This window comes from Panicum hallii, chromosome 3, assembly GCF_002211085.1.
Source record: "Panicum hallii strain FIL2 chromosome 3, PHallii_v3.1, whole genome shotgun sequence".
NCBI lineage: Eukaryota > Viridiplantae > Streptophyta > Magnoliopsida > Poales > Poaceae > Panicum > Panicum hallii.
This window is the reverse complement of record NC_038044.1, coordinates 11,432,147-11,448,921: the sequence shown is the minus strand read 5'-3', so window position 1 is coordinate 11,448,921 and position 16,775 is coordinate 11,432,147. Positions and strand designations below refer to the sequence as shown.

At 45.4% G+C, this 16,775-nt stretch overlaps 3 protein-coding genes across 4 annotated transcripts; 2 read left to right on the top strand and 1 right to left on the bottom strand.

Annotated features, from left to right (window-relative positions):
• Nucleotides 1-9,712: 9,712 nt before the first annotated feature.
• Nucleotides 9,713-12,676, top strand: LOC112884047 (nuclear transcription factor Y subunit B-4-like). 2 transcript variants are annotated; one of them, XM_025949358.1, is made up of 6 exons: nucleotides 9,713-9,866; nucleotides 9,972-10,174; nucleotides 10,286-10,415; nucleotides 11,540-11,545; nucleotides 11,646-11,723; nucleotides 12,355-12,676. In XM_025949358.1, exons 2-6 carry the CDS (start codon nucleotides 9,981-9,983, stop codon nucleotides 12,367-12,369), a joined length of 423 nt encoding a protein of 140 aa, XP_025805143.1. In that variant the 5' UTR covers nucleotides 9,713-9,866; nucleotides 9,972-9,980; the 3' UTR covers nucleotides 12,370-12,676. The 2 variants fall into 2 exon arrangements, with proteins under 2 accessions (XP_025805143.1, XP_025805144.1); XM_025949359.1 differs by lacking the exon at nucleotides 9,713-9,866 and having other exon boundaries at nucleotides 9,888-10,174.
• A 781-nt stretch (nucleotides 12,677-13,457) lies between these two features.
• LOC112887948 (VQ motif-containing protein 10) lies at nucleotides 13,458-13,970 on the top strand. Its single transcript, XM_025954245.1, has one exon. It carries the CDS (start codon nucleotides 13,664-13,666, stop codon nucleotides 13,919-13,921), a length of 258 nt encoding a protein of 85 aa, XP_025810030.1. The 5' UTR covers nucleotides 13,458-13,663; the 3' UTR covers nucleotides 13,922-13,970.
• Nucleotides 13,971-14,719: 749 nt separating this feature from the next.
• LOC112887810 lies at nucleotides 14,720-15,288 on the bottom strand. Its single transcript, XM_025954078.1, has one exon. It carries the CDS (start codon nucleotides 15,235-15,237, stop codon nucleotides 14,827-14,829), a length of 411 nt encoding a protein of 136 aa, XP_025809863.1. The 5' UTR covers nucleotides 15,238-15,288; the 3' UTR covers nucleotides 14,720-14,826.
• Nucleotides 15,289-16,775: the final 1,487 nt, after the last annotated feature.

Here is a 16,775-nt window from a genome sequence, read left to right as displayed (position 1 = left end):
TTTTCTGGAAAAATCTGAAAACATGACGAAAAATTGTTTTAGTGTTTTTCCGATCACTTTTGTATTTCCCGCTTTTTAATCGAGATATCCCGTCTGTTACTACCTTGCTAGCTTCACTAGTTCATTTTACGTGAGAATAAGTTGTAGACTTGTCTATGTAGTACGTAACGCGCATAATATATACGTACGTATACTCAGTGCCAAATAGATGCATGTTTAGAGCCTGGACGTCCATCGGCCATGGCATCTCGCCTTAGCATGGAGCATCCGAGCATGCGTGGCACACGAGGGCAATGCATGCAGAATTACATATTTACCATGCCATACGGCATACGCAATGAACGCACGTATGGAGGATGGAGCATTGTTGTCCAACCAATGGCAGACACTGTTACGTCGGCACGTCGAGAGCTGAACCAGCAAAAACCCTGACGTGATTTCTGATGGCTGGACAAGGATCATCATTTCAGAACGACACCACATCACTGGCTGCACGTCCAGTCAGCGTCATCAGCGCGGCAGCAAAATGGATACCGAAGTCAGGTCGAATCGGCATCCGATCTGATGATCTGGACGTGACCAGGATGCATCGCCCATCCTCACCAACCCCCTAGCTAGCTAGCTAACCGGCCGGCCGGCGGCCACCATACGTCGTCTCGTGTCCCGGCCGCGGGCGGGCTGGCCGTGTCGGGCGAAATATCCGCGCGGAGGAGCTCGCCGTCGCCTCACGCATGGAGCGGTGCACCGTGCACCGCAACCTCGGCCCGTCCTGCAGATCGAGACGACGAGACCGGCGGCCGGCATAATAATTCCTTGCCGCGCTCGCCGTGCGCCCGTGCTAGCGCCACGTCCTCAAGTTAGCTCGGCCATCCACGCGCCAGGTGGCGACGTCGCTGTCCATTCGATTCGGGAAAGGCGAGGTGCTCGACCCCCCTCAGTTCGGTCTCTAAAGCTGTCAACGTCGTCGGCGTCCCCGCCGCGACGGTGGTCGCGGTCACGCGCGTCACCGCCAAGTCCGGCCGGCGGCCAGGTCGTGACCGGCCGGGGCGGTCGGCGCTAGCGCACACGGCTTAGCCGGATGCGTCTACGGCGACGGGTCGATCGAGCCGGCCGGCCGCGCGCGCTGGGACAAGGCAGGGTTCCAACTTCCAAGCGACCCCCGTATCGGGCCGGCCGCGATTTGGCCAGGCCGGCGACCAATCGCGCCGCACCGCCGGCCTCCGTCGCCCCATGTCACCCCCGCAAGGTGGACGACGCGTGTGCCCGCCGCGCGCACGCGTGGGCGCCTCCGCTTGGTCCACCTGTCGCCGTCTCCCGATTCGACCGGCCGTGCCCGCAACGGACCCCATCAGCCGAGCTTCTCCGCGTACGTGGCGACCATGGCCGGGCGCCCGCTAAGCTTTTTGGAACGGGAGGTTGATGGATCGCAAGTTTTTCCCCACAGGTGATTCCAATGGCCGGAGCACACGTTTCGGACGGTCGTCGATGGTCTCATCGCTGACGCATGATGATGTGACCGGAGGAGGATGTTGGGCGTCGTCCTGCAACGTCCGCGTCAAGCGAGCGTGGTCGGTACAATAGGATCATGCTACGGGTGGTGCGCAAGCGTACTATATATATATATATATAGTGTGTAGATATCCTCAGGATCTTCGTAGTCGTAGGCACTGACGATAAAAAAAAAAGTGTTAAAAGAATATGTAAAAAATGCCGGCAATGTATCTTTTGCAGACGCGAGCGAGCGGTGGATAAGAAAAAGGTACCGCGACGTGCGTTAAAAATTCGCGTGATGCTATGAGGTTTATTTATGCGCATGCTTTCTTCAAAAGAAACTTTGTTGACTGTCAGTCTATGTCTATCTAACTACCCTGCTGCCACTAAAATTAGGACTCTGCAACAGCTTTTCTGTCAGTGAGATGGTATGCGGTGAGCTCATTATATTAAGGGTGTCACTGCCATGTCACCCTAATCCTAGGCCCGAAATCGCGTCGTCGCATGTGTGAACTTGCCATCGGCCCAGTCGCATGGTCCAGGGATCGGAGTACCACCAGCTAAACCGGACTCCATCACAGGCGGTGGCGGTGCAGCTCGGACATCTGCATATGCATGTATTTCCTTCTGAAAGAAACACGCCAACCATAATCGTAGGGCGATACGATATGATTACGCGGCGCTAACTCTCGCTGATTTCCCGCGATCTGCCCCCTGTTCGTACCAGTTATCTTCGGAGCTGATCTGCCCTTCCCCATCGGACGGCTGAGAAGCGCCTCCATTGGTCCGGACGACCTGTCAGACAAGACACATTTGGCACCAGCGCCCGTTTTCGTACAATTCGGGCGCGTTTGGTTCCCTTATGGTACCGCCTGGCTCGGCTCTCGGGAGACAGGCTCTCACGGGCCAGCAGCGAGCGAGCCAGGCTCAGGAGAAACGAGATCCAGTTTCGTTTCTCGGAAGTCAGGCTGAGCGCCGATTTCTGCACGGGATGGCACGAGTCAGATGGAGATGCAAGCAACCAATCGCCCCGCCCTTGCATGCGCTGAGCCTGGCTCGCGGTGCTGCAGCCAACCAATCACACGTCGGGTGCATGCGCCGAGCTTGGCAGACCGCATGCAAGCAACCAAACGCGCCCTTCGTAGATGGCGAGAGACAGGTACGGTCTGCGCGGTTCACGGGGCAGGGCACACTCCGTGGCTGGGCCGTTATGGCAAGAGTATAAACACAACAGCCATAGTAGACGCTAACATACATGGCGACAATTACCTTCTTGAGTGCAAGTATCTACACCGTACTTCTTTTTTTTTTAAGGAACTGCAAGAGATTTGCCATAACTTTTATTACAAGAAGAAGTTTAAAGAAATACAAATAACTTCAAATCCCCACCCAACTGAAGCCTTTACCATACCCATATAGTATCTTATTTTTGCTAATCTTATGATCGGCTGATCTCAAGATTAACAAAGTCACTGCAAACGTTTAATACATATCAACTCGACTACCGTGAAAAGTGCCATTTACTCTTAAAATAAATTTCAAATGACCAAGTACAAGTACAAGAAGGAGATGCTTTTGCCTTGCTGCTATAATGCTGTTAGTGACTTGGTGCATCATGCCTGCCTGCCTGCCACGCTGCCGGTGGCTGGTTCCATGCGACCATGCCCACGGTTTGACGTGTAAACCATGCGCGTCCAAACTCCGAGGGCGCTCTCGGCCCATTGGCGCCGAACCGGCCGGGCCGGTCTGGCATGTGGATCGAGGCGTGTGTCGATGGCAGGTGCAACTGATACTGATAGCGCGCGCCGTCGAGATGGTGGTTTGATTGTACACTGGAGTTTTCTCCTCGAAGTTTAGGCATATGCTTTTAGGCGTAGAAATGTGAGACGGTGGAAGGAGGAGAACTGCCACCCAGACACCCAGTAAGAGAGCGTGCAGGATGTTTAAAAATAGAAAGTAAAGAGTATAATAGAATAAACAAATAATTTATTGATTTATTCAATGAACAGTGTGATTATATATTTATACATGGTGAAAGGGTGTGTTCAAAGTATATATCCCTTGGGGTTCAGATCTCTTCGCGAAAGGTTCAGAATATTTCGTGAAAGGTCATGTCTATCTACTAAGTGGTGTCTCTCTATGAAGGGGTGCAAACTAATTGATTACTAACAAACTTAATTCTAACACAGAAAACAGGAAACTCTACCACCAACAGCGGCAGCGGTCCGATGCTGACCTTGGACTGGGAATTGCTGAACGGATAATGCAGCTGGAAACTCTACCACCAACAAGTTCTCGCTATTTCACCACCTTGCTTTCACAAAGAATGCATTATGAGAAGATATTACTATCCTGAATACTTCTCCCAATTTAACAACAACACTTCTCCCTAATTGTCATATTTGATTTGACCGATTTAAGTGTTTCATCACTCTGTCTAGGACTTTTGGTCTGGATCCAAGGTGTATGACAATTTTGACAAGGAGTATATGTCGATAATTTGTAGTCTTTATATCATTGGTTCGATGGAACCAATATAACTTGTGAAAATATCCACCCTTCGGAACTCCATCTTATTTCCCACTATTATGGAGTTAGGGTGTTCCATTAACCTAGTTCCTGAATTTATATGCATAAATATTGGGCTTTTAAATGTTAAACAACATTTATAGGCTTTGGATTTGAACATCCACAAAGTGTCTAATAACATGCATGATGTTGATTTTTATTTACTATCTTAGAGGATCTCTCCCTTTTTAACTCCCATGGAAGCTTGAAATAAGCTATATCCTTAATGACCATAGTTTCTCCCTCTTATTTTAACCTGGGGGCTGAGTGATTTGTTAGGTATTTTCACTCTTTCTGAAATATTATCAGTAGAGATCGAATGTGATGACACTTTTGATAAGTAAATGCCTATGGCAGACTATTTGTAATGTGTTACAAATATAAGATGTTCTGAACTATGGTTCAGATATTCTTTGGTGCGTACGTGGATTTGAGGATTGAATTTGTATACCATTCACTTTGGATTCATGGCATTATACATGTGGTATTTATCTCCCCTAATGCTAGGAATTATCCTCAATAGTGCAGCCAGTATACATGCTGTAAATTAATCCTCTATAAACAATCAAAGGTACTTATAACGGATAATAATACCTCATTATAGATCCTCAATGCCATGAACATATACTGAGGTAGTGATATCCTTATGTGTAAAACATAACCGACACGCAGATGGGTAATATTGGCTGAGGCTAATCCTCCACGTACTAACTGCAACGGAGGGAGCCGTATGATTGTAGTCTAATAAATTTGTTATAATAATACGGTGTGTAAGTCCGTATTTACCAAAATAAATTGCAATTCTATTTCATTGGTCATACATATTTTAAATTAACTCGATAAGAGATTCAATTAGCTGATAATTAATATGGACATAGAGTACTCAATGTTATAGTTCCCAAAACCAAATAATTTCATGAGATTAGATTTGATTCCTTATCCGGATAATTTGCTATAATTAAAATACGAGCAATGAATTTGGTAAAATAGTGGTGCCTTAAAAGTAAGGGACACATCTGAAACTATTTTTAAGTGCGTTAACAAGCATTTTTGAGTAACTACATAATGCATTGAATGGCTCATTTTTTCAAATTTTAAGATAATAGTATCTTAAAATCAATTCCCCTGTGACACATGAGGTGTACATAGAATCTGAAGATTACAGGAATGTATGTCATGATTAATAGAATTGATAATAATTTTTATTATCATCACTTATGCAAAATAACCAAGACTATCATGCCAAGTCTTCTATTAAGATTGAAAAAATATTTTGCACGCAACATGTAATATGATATTGATGTATGCATAGTACACCTCAGATGCTATGAAAAGATTATTTTTTATGAGTATTTAGTTTTCATATCCATGGTACCAAATCATTGTACCAAGTTCAGTGCTATATTTCATTATTACTCTTAGTAATAGATTTCAATATAAAATCATATAAATGGATATTGTGAAAACATATAGCGGTGATGCATGAGTGCATCCATAATTAATAACTGAATACCCATAACAAGAGTATGATCTCCATGTTCATGTTAGCGGTGCAATACTCCACTAAATTTTTTTTTTCTATCTAGTTGGATCCTAAATAAACTTTAGTATAAAATTTAACTCATACAATATATGAATACCACATATAATTTCATGATATTTACAATAGACAATATACTACGCGTGTAGTATAATATTTAACTAATGTTAATTTCAGTATAATATGGAGATTTTTGTGGATCTCGTTTGATGAAGTGAGCTTCAAACTTATCCCCCTAAACTCGACTACCTCCACTGGGTTGGAGGAATGATTCAACGAAATGTTTAATTTGGTATGCATATATGCTATACAGCCACACTTTTGGACAAGTGTGAGACTTGCTATTACTGACATCATATGTATTTTTGAGATCCATTGCTTTGTAAATTACCATTTAATTTTAAAATCATGATAGATGACTAAGTAAATAATTACTTATGTTTGGGCAATATTACATTCTTTGTTAGCAATTTCGAATGGAAATTACAAAAGTTGATGGACCTTGCTTCTTTAAATACTCATTTTTTTAAAATATAAATTAAGTAGACAGAACACACTATGTTGCATATGTGGTTACTTTAGGAATAGGATGGGAATTCTATTGGGTAGAGCTATGGTGGCAATGCTGTCATGAGCTGCCCAAATATATTATTTGTATATAGTGCCTCTACTTAGAAAATTAATCCCATTCAATACGATTTCAGGAAAAAGAAAATTCACTATCAAAACATTAGCCATGTCCTACATGAACTGATCATATATAATTAATTTACTTGATCGTAAATTACATAATATAAAATATTGAAGTGCACAACCAAAGTGATACTTGAGTATAAGTGGACTATGAAATAATTGATAATGATAACTGATAAAAAGTTACTGCTATTATTTTGAACTTTATTCTACAATGAATAGGCAATGCAAGAATCATTGTCAAAACATAGGCTCTGCTTATTTGAGTAAAGATAGTCATCAAAATATATTGCACTATTTTCTGCTATTTAACTTAGCAAAGATGAATGCTTTAAACTATGAATTCAAGATGAGTCTTGAATTAATATATGCAAAATTTTATAGATCCAATATACTACTTGATTACGTATAATGTGTGGACCTCAAAATTATTAGACGATGAAATTGCTGCTATTATCAAGATGAATTATACTCATCATCTAGATATCAACTCTATCATTATGTACTTGTAATTTAACACATCAAAGGTAGTCACCTAAATGGTGTAGATCTTATATTAGTGGACGAGAAACTCGTTGATACAGATATAGATTGTCATCATCGCAATAGATGCCTTAGACTCCACTCAAATATGTTATATTAGTAGGAGGTGGTTACCTTATTGGTGTAGAACTTATTTAATTCGTATTAAAAAATGGGTACGCATGTTGAGGATAATCACTATGTGATAGTGTAGATCCCGCAGTAATATTATGATACTACCTTGTGTATGACCAATATGAAATATGAATTAACCATTAATCATTCCAAACTTTAATATTGGGTATGCATGTTGAGGATAGTCAGTATATATAACCCACAGTAGTAATAAGGTACTACCTTGTGTATAGCCAATATATAAGGTTTTTAAATTTTATATTATATAAAATGGTGAGTTGCACTTATCTTTTGCATATAGTTCTATTTCTATAGAGCATGTCATTATATAATATTTAATGCTTAGTTAAGTTGATTTCTTTAATTAAGCTTGTTAGGCATTATCAAGTGTTTATTGCTTAATTTTCGTGATCATATAATTCTGCTTGAATTAAGCTGAATGATCATTTAACATGATATTTGGTGCTTAATTACGATGAATTATTATTTTTAAAATTGCAATAGGTAACAAATTGCAAAACTAAAAAATCACTAAATGTATTGTATGCTATAATGATTGCACATACACGCTAAATTTGCATGGCTTAAGAAAGATGTAATTCGAGTTTAAGCCGAGGACTTAAACATTGAAATTACTATGCAAAAAATAAATAAGGTGTAGACCAATCTCATTATCTGCAAAATATTTTCTTAGAAGCACACATGTATATAATCATCATCAGATGTAGACATCTTAGTGATAGGCAAGTAATTTGCTGCCTAAAAGATTGATCTCAGGACAAATAAATTTTTTGTAAGAACTTATTGCAGCCAATAACTAGGTTTCTGTGACTTTATGTTCCATTTCTAAATTGAAGATATGTAATATATTTTGCATCGAATACGTCATCAATTAAGGAAAACTTAATTAAGATAATTCTATTTGTTAAAATATAATTTATATAGTAAATTGTAAATTAACAAGATTGGCATATTTAAATTTTTAGTCGAATAATTACTGCATATGAGTAAAGATATTTGACCATACAAATTTTTATCCCTTCGCCGCTACGGACTTGTGCTCCATCGGCAACTGCTGTCCTTCAGCGCATACTTTGGTCTTGCTGCTAGTGAGCGCTCGACCCCTGTAGAAGACCATGGTCCGCATCTCTCCAATAACGCGGTTGGCCGATGCGGAGTAGATGTAACTCGGCGACTCTATGGCCTTTCAATACCCCGACGGCCTGGTGCGCGTGGCTGGCCTCTGTTCCCGTCTTCTTCTGTCTTTTCTTGATCCCAGTGGAGAGCATACGCTGATAAAGTGTTCAAAGTAGAAAGTAAAGAATAAAATAGAATGAATAAATGATTTATTGATTTATTAAATAAACAGTGCGATTATATATTTATACGTGGTGAAAAGATATATCTCTCGGTGCTTCAGCCGCCTTCGTGAAAGGTTCTACCGCCAACAACAGCGGCAGTCCGATGCCGGATAATGCAGCAGGGGCCCCCACGGCCCCACGCAACCACCCGACGTGCCCCGCCCAACGGCCCGATCCCGACGGGCGGTCGTTGGAGCCGGCGGTTAGGATGCTGTTTCTGGCCCCGACCGCGGCGCCGAGGCCCGCGGACCCGGTGACGCGCCCGTCCCCGCGGCGGCCGGCCGGCGGGGACGCCGCCGTTGAGGTGCCCTTATCGTCCCACGTGGATCCGCCTCCGCCCATTGGTCCCCCGCCGCACTGTGCGTGCGCTTGTCCCCTGGACCCCTGGCGGACCCCGGCGCCCGGGCCCTCCCCTGCCAGCCCGCGACGTGCCTCGTCGCCGTCGTGGTCGATGCGAGGGGTGAATGCGATCTGGTGCTGCCCGGCCGCGTCTGGGTCTGGCTGGCAGGCAGGCATCAATTCATGGGGGCACGGTCGATCTCCTCTCCTCCGCTCTCGATTCTCGAATGATGTCGACGCGGCCCGGGTTGGCTGCCAGGCCCCATGCGCAACATGGCCGGGTCCAAGCTCTGTCTACCTGATGAACAGTAACGCGTCTGCATGGCCGGCGCCCTGTCTCACCCGAGGCAGGGCACGACGGAGAAGCAGGCCAGTTTGGTGCGTGCCTGACGAAAGCATGTTCTCCCCGCGACCGTTGCTCCCGTGTCGCCGCCGCATGCACGCAGCACGGGTCGCTGGCATCAGATGTATGTATGTATCTACGCAGCACGGGGTGCGTCGCTGTTTTCGAGCACCGACTGGGCTACTCTGAACTCTGAAGCAATGGCGAAATCTTCTTCCGCGACCTTGACGACGACGAGCTGTAGCGACTCGCGAGACAAGGGAGCAGGGGTGGTCGAGCTGGTCCCATGCGGCCGTGCCTGCGCCGGACCCCCTCGACAGCGCGATCCCGGCCGATGGTGATCGCTGGAGCGTCGCCGACGCCTTCTCCGTCGGGCGTCGGCCGCATGGACTTCGCCGTCGTGTGTCTGGGAAAGCATGATCACGCTGTTCGACTGAGTAGGGGATGGCTGGGCTGCAGCTACTGCTGTAGCCAGCAAGCAGGCAGATTCCCCGCTTAGGGGCAACACAGCTAAGCCTAAGCTATCGGGTTTATATAGTTTTTATTAAAATGGGCTCATTTGAATTTCTCTCCTTCAGCCCGGTCCAATCCCAGCAGCATTAGAACGATGGGCCTGAATCCACACAGGAATCAGCACAAATCTATTGGGCCTTTCCCGAGGAAACTGCTCGTGGAATCCCAAACGGAAAGGTCTGAAGGAAAAACGGAAACAAAAGGCGGAGGAACCGGGCACCTCCATCCTCGCCACCGATCCCCTGAAACGCGGCTCCAGATCCGGCGGCCGGTGGCGTCCTCCCCGCGCGACCACCCATCACAACCAACGGCGCTGATCTCCTCCGCCATCTCCGTCCATCTCCGTCTCCATCGCCAGGAGGTAAACCGCTGCCGCAGCTTTTCCCCTCTTCCCTTCCTTCCCCACCCACTCCCTCGTGCCCTTCGGGTTCCGATCTCATCTCACGGGCGCCACCATGGCGGCCAGGGTTCCGGCATGTCGGAAGCGGAGGGCGCGCCGGAGACCGGCGGCGGCAGCTACGGAGGGAAGGAGCAGGATCGGTACCTGCCGATCGCCAACATTGGCCGCATCATGCGCCGTGCGGTGCCGGAAAACGGCAAGATCGCGAAGGACGCCAAGGAGTCCGTCCAGGAGTGCGTCTCCGAGTTCATCAGCTTCATCACCAGCGAGTGAGTTGTCCCCCTCGCCTTCGATCCGATCCGGTTCCAACCGTCTCCGATGCCTTCAGATGCGAAATTGCGAATTGCCACCTCTGATCGTGTCGTCTGTGATTTCTGCAGAGCGAGTGACAAGTGCATGAAGGAGAAGCGCAAGACCATCAACGGCGACGACCTGATCTGGTCCATGGGTACGCTTGGCTTCGAGGAATACGTCGAGCCCCTCAAGCACTACCTCAAGCTCTACCGGGAGGTATTGATCGAATCTCCCCCGTTGTCTCTCAGGGCTGTTTACCATTGTATTCGTTACGAGTGGAACTGCTGCCCTGTTATGGGTGCAGACATGCAGTATCGATCGAATCTCCCCCGTTGTCTCTCAGGGCTGTTTACTATTGTATTCGTTATGGGTGGAATTGCTACCCTGTTATGGGTGCAAATAGTTATACGTGAGTTTCTGATTGCAAGGAAGGGCAATGTTGATGTGTGTTGGAAATTGCTTGTGTCTTGTTAATTTCCTGCAAAAGGATGTTGTTGATGTGTGTACTGGTCAAGGGTTGACTCTAGTGTGTGTGTTTTTTCTTACACGCGGCATCATGTGTGTGGGTTTTAACTGCATTTGTCGATGAATAAACTAGGATTGTACGCTAGCGGATGTGGAATAAACTTCCCTGGATTTCTAGGTCAAAAGCATGCCTTTGGGGTCAACAGTCTACTATGTCTTTATTGATAATGATGGCAGAAAATGTGAGCTTACATAACTAAAGCAGCCCTTAGCACCTGGATGCCTGATAATTGTGAAATTGCTAGATCAGCAATTAGGCTTTTGAACAATTGGACTTCTTAGTTTCAGTGTGGCTAAATCATAAATCTTCTGAACTTTTGTGAAGCTGTTAAATTGTGTGTGCATTAGTTTGTTTATCTTCTTATTGGGTCAAGAAAGTATGTTCCTCAAGAAATAAGCATTCCTGGATTTCTAGATCTAGATCCTTTAGAGTGTACGCTTCTATTGACAATGAGATGAGAAAATTCAAGCTTACTCAATTAAAAACAGTCCTTGTTTCCAACTGAAAGCATCTAGTTTCATGTTTGTTGCGAAGTTGGCAGGATTGAGGTTAAACTTTTTAACAAATGGATTACTCAATTTCACCTCGTCTAAGCTATGTATCTTGCCATTTCCGGTTTGAACTGTATACCTGATGTGTGCGTGTAAGTTCATTTGTTTGTTGTCCTGCATTGCACTCCGTACTTGCCATTTCCTATTAAAAAATTTAAGTTGTTTGTATTATTATTTTTCTCCTATATGCTGATGGGTTATTTTTGCTTTTCTGGCCATGGACAACGAATGTTGACTATTGATGATCTTTGATGACATTCAAGACGGAGGTAATCTTTGTGGCCGCTTATCTTTTGGAGTGTTCATGATTTATTGTCTTTTGGCACGACAATTGACTGAATTATCTATTACTCTTCCAACATCTTTTAGGGTGACACAAAGGGTTCAAAATCTTCTGATCATACAGGAAAGAAAGAGATTTTACTCAATGGTGAACCTGGATCATCGGTAATGCTTACTTCCTTGAGCATAAATAATCTGCTTTCAAACATATTACTTCACATCATTTATGTCATACATACAATATTTTATCAATGCAAGTTTCTTTTAAGAATTGTATTTCGTGTCCTATTAGTGCAACAGGCTACCCCTAATGTCTTGCATGTCACAGCTCGCCTGCTATGGCTCAAAAGCTGGCATGAGATATCCATATAATTTTCATGGCAAAGTTTTTGGACTCACATAAGCATTCAATTTTCGCCATGGCAAATCAACATACGTCTCTATTTTGATAATTCTTGTCTTAACGCGAGACAGTATCCGGTACAACAGCAGGGTGAAAATTTTCATTGTTTAGAAACCTGTATGTAGCTCCAATTCCCGATCCATAGCAAGTGCTACTACTGATTTGGGCTCACCAACAGTACGCTAAACAATATTTGGTAGCAAAGTAATCCAGTGTGAGCGTGAATTTCTTAACTGATACTTATTGATTTGCATATTTGAGTAATCTTTTGGTAGACTAGCATTTGATGAGGCATATCAGTTGGTAAATTGTTGACTGCATTTTTATGCCTTTCTGCACGGTCTTGCTAAAATGGTGCAGAATTTGTTTTGACTGAGTTTTATTTCTTAACAGTTCGACGGCGTGTAGGATGGAGGGTGATATTGACTGGGCACCGGAGAGTCATTTGGTGGAGCATGTGCCATAGTTGCTAGAATGGCACCCAGGATGGCGCCCACCATCACTGACTGCCCTCTGTGAGGATGGCGCTCAGAAGCCTGTTATTTGCGGATGTTCAGTCCATTTTTGTTAGTTGGAAAGTACAAACTTTCCTTCTTAGGTCATACTCGTAGTTAAATCGTAGTGTGCTCTATGAAATGATGAATCTGTCCAATCGTGATGACCGTTTGAAACTGCACTGCATGAATGAAATCGGAGATAACTTGCAGATACCTCTGTTCCTTGCCCCTTTTGATCCTTAAACCGTAACAGAGTGCACGCGGTGTAATTGTAATCTTAGCGTCCAGATATCGCTGGGTGGTGGAGAACCTAGCTGTGCACTGTGTGTCGGATTAACACCCTCTATTATTTGACGCTGAGAAGATGCGTACAATGGGTAGAGAGATAAACAGGCGTTGGTGTTTAGCTAAGGTCCTGTCGTGGGACTACCATCATGCCGTGGTTGCAGCCAAGGACTCATGGTTGTGATTCAGACAGTGTGACAGACGCCATGGCTGCAGCCAACAGAGTCGTCCATTTGTGCTAAGAGACTCCAGCTTGCGGCGGGCTATGGCTAAGTAGGTTAAAAGTTTTCAGAGGGATGTAAGGCTGAACTTGAACGGGTCAAAATTAAACCGCAGTTATGTACTGTGTTTAGCTCGGGTACGGTATTGACTGAGCCGCACAGCAGCAGCCTCTTCCTCTTCATGGCTGATGTACGGTTCTGACCACGGTTACTTGTCAACTACGGGGCCCAAGGTCAGACCCAGAGGCCAGTGCAACTGCTGCTTCTGCTTGCCTCTTCATCCACTCCAATGGATAAACACGTGCGACCGTCATATCTGCTTCGTCTCACACAGGAAATTTACTAGAATTTTTACTAGATGAGAGCTGTATTTTTCATCTTTTTTTCATGTTCTTCTGAACTCAAATGAGGTTGCATGACCAGCTCAAACTCAACTGCTGTATGTTTTCCAGTCCCACAATTCAGTGTCAGTAGTTTTTGAGAGTCTCGGTGCAAGAAGGAACAGTTCAAGGATCGTGTTACCTTGGTCCAGGATTAGCGCCGGACGAAGAATATCATTGCACGGCTCCCCCTAGAGTTCTTCTCCGGGCAGACGCAGTCAAATTCGTATCAGTGACGGCTCGTCAGCTAGCTACTTCTCTCTCTCGTCTTGTTCTCCTCCTTGAACAAACACGAGCCTGCCAAGACTCGAGCCAAGCAATGTCGTCGAGGGAGGATGAGAAGGCCAAGCCCGTGACCGTGAAGATCATCGAGACGGTGTACGTGGAGGCCGACACCGCCGACGACTTCAAGTCCGTCGTCCAGAGGCTCACCGGCAAGGGCGCCGTCGCCGAGCCGGAGCAGAGCAGCAGGCCTCCTGCATCGCGAGATGCTCAGAGCAGGACTGGCCAAGGCCACGGCTCTCGTGGCGATCGCAAGGCGGCTGGCGGCGCCTCCGGCACAAGGCAGAACGGGTGAGACCGATCGATGTGTATTTGAACACGAGAGAATTCTTCATACTTTATCATTCGCGCAAGGTCTTCTGCTGTTCATTTCATCTTAATTCTCTTGTTCTTTCTATTTTCTTTGTGTGATAGCTAACGGCATCAGTATTGTTTCATCTGAATCTTATACTACATATTATGAAAAAATTGAACACCAAACTATTTTTTCTAAAAAAAAATGAACACCAGCCTTGCTGTAACTGGTGTGTATATGGTACAATTTTTTACTTCATTTTTAGATCATCAGCTATCTCTGGAATTCATTCAACTCGTTTTCACCCTCTGAACAATCTACTGATTCTCATAAGAGGGATATAGCGGCGCAGAAGATTCAGTACGAACTAAATCAAAGGCAAACAGAAAGATTAGACGCATTTTGCCATTCTTTGTTGCGTGAAGGACTCTGTTCGTTCAACGAACGAGAGGGAGACCAGCATCTTAATAAATTATCCGTGCAGCAGTTGCCCGCAAGTCTAATTCACTGCCTCACCTCACAGCCTCACACAGCAGTATCCCTGTTTTATTCACTGCACGTTCGTTGAAGGAATAAAATGGCTGACGTGCGTGCCTGTCCTCGGTTCATAATTCTATCCGTAATGCTAGCTGCTCTCGTTCAACACATGCTACTGTTCCATCCAATTCAGTTCTTGGCTTCCAGAACCTGAATGGTAAGATATATATGGTACTAATGTAGTAAAGATCGCCGAATTTTGAATTTTGGCTTTATTTCATCTTATTTCAAGGAAAATTTCAGACATTATCCATCAGGTACATAATAAGCAGCTCATCGTACGCGTGGTGCATGCCCAGTGCACAAGCAGATTATACTAGATGCGGTATATATGTTATAGTAGTATATATGATTATTTATTGATTTGCCTACTGGCCGGCGGCGAAGGCGTCGACGGAGAAGGTCTTAGTGACGCCGGCAAGGCTCTTGAAGTGGATCTTCCCGGTGGGCGGGTCGTCGACGGTCATCTCGTTGACGGGCGGCCAGAGCATGAGCTCCTTGGCCTTGACGCCCTTGAGCTTCTTGATGCCCTTGGGCTTGACGTAGGCGGTGATCTCCACGTCGTAGCTCACCTGCTTGCTGATCTTCTTGAACTGGTGCTCCACCTTCTTGCGCTGGCTGATCCACATGTACCCCGTGTCGCGCACGAACCCGACCTCGATCACGTCCTCCAGCGGCAGCAGCCCCAGCGGCAGGCCGAACTCCTCCAGCAGCGCCACCGCCATCTTCAGGCCCTCCTCGTGGCCCTTCTTCACCACCGCGCCCTCCCTCTCCGCCATGGCTGTTAGCTAGTTCTTGTTGTGTTAGTTCCTGCTTTGCAGAACGGCTGATCGAGGTGATCTTGTTGCCGTGGTGGTGAGTTCTTGGAGAGCGGCGGTGCATGGGGTGTTTAAATAAGGGCGAGAAGGGACGACGAGCCACAAGAGCGTGGAGCCATGTCCGCCTAGGATTCGCCGTTGGTTTCGGAATCTAGCGCGGTGTTCGGACACGCAGTCGGCGTCGGGGGCTGGACCTGCGCAACGGCGTCGCAGATTTGGGGTTGTCAGCACCGAGGGGCCGGCGCGCGCAATGGCATTGTTGCATGGTTTTAGAAGCATATAAGGATGCAGCTCCAGATTCATGTTTAAAATCGAACCAAGAGATGCGTTGCATGTGTCGAATTAATTGTGTGGACACCAAACATGCAATGGTCGAACCATTAGCTCGAGAAAATAGGCGGCACTATTCCTGTGGTCACCTTCGAGGAAATAGATGCTAAGATTGAAAAAGTTATTATAGTTGTCTTGTTGATAAAAGGGCACATCGCCTATTACCTTCTAGAGAAAATTTAGGAGAATACGAAGACTTATGCCGATTTAAGATTTTTTTCTAGTTCAAATGAGCATGTTTCGTCCGAAGAAACCTAACCAACTCAGCTATACTCAATTCACTAAGACATGGTACACTTAACAAATTTGGTATCTTTATTTATTGCTCGGGAGGATTTATTTTTTCTTTTTTATTTTGTTTAGATCAATGAGTGCTTATAGTCAAAGCAAATAAGACATCACGACCTTCTTTAGATCAGTTAGAGCTAATATAAAGTTTTTTAAAAAAAACAGTTCTAGCTAGTCAAACAACCTAGTTTATAGTCCAACTTTTAACTATCCAACCCTTTTGTAAAAAAAAAACTCCCTCCAGCTATTGGGGCTTATAATGAGCTTGGAGGACTTGCTCCAGAGTACGGGGTATTTGGATCCAAGTGCTAATGTACAAAAGTATTAAACTTTAGCACAAGCCTATCCAAACGGGAGTGCTAATAGAATTTGGACTAAACTTTAGCTAAGATTTAAAAATTTAGTAAAAATATGAGTGCTAATAGGTGCTAAAGTTTAGCCAACTGATAAAAAAACCCTAAGCAATCAATTATTTTTGAACCATGGTTCAGCGACCAAAATGAAAAGGGCGTTAAATCCACCCAAAAGCGGCCGTGTAACCAAGCTCAACGAACTGTGTAACCACCAAAGCATTGCCAACACACTACCGCCCAGGCAAACCCTAACAAATCTGGGTACACCAGACCTGAGCAGCAGCTTAGGCATTCAGACTTGCAGAGTTCAGAGCTGATGCGTGCGGCCGATTTGCCAAACGGCTCGCAAGTCGCAACAGCTCTACCGCTCCAGTCAGTCCAATCCTCCGGGCGCCTAAGCAGCTTCCAGGGCCGCATGCAGGACAGACTTTTGAACCGGTCACACTCCGGGGAAGCAAACATCGCAACGGGTCGGTGCCGGAGAAACGGCCGATCCAAATCAGTGACTCGTGCGCTGCGGCGGCGCCG

Excerpts from the sequence above, each read along its gene's own strand:
- LOC112884047 (XM_025949358.1), top strand. The coding sequence starts at position 9,981 with ATGTCGGAAGCGGAGGGCGCGCCGGAGACCGGCGGCGGCAGCTACGGA. Across the intron at positions 10,175-10,285 it reads ATCAGCTTCATCACCAGCGA|AGCGAGTGACAAGTGCATGA; the intron begins GTGAGTTGTCCC and ends TGATTTCTGCAG.
- LOC112887948 (XM_025954245.1), top strand. The coding sequence starts at position 13,664 with ATGTCGTCGAGGGAGGATGAGAAGGCCAAGCCCGTGACCGTGAAGATC.
- LOC112887810 (XM_025954078.1), bottom strand. The coding sequence starts at position 15,237 with ATGGCGGAGAGGGAGGGCGCGGTGGTGAAGAAGGGCCACGAGGAGGGC.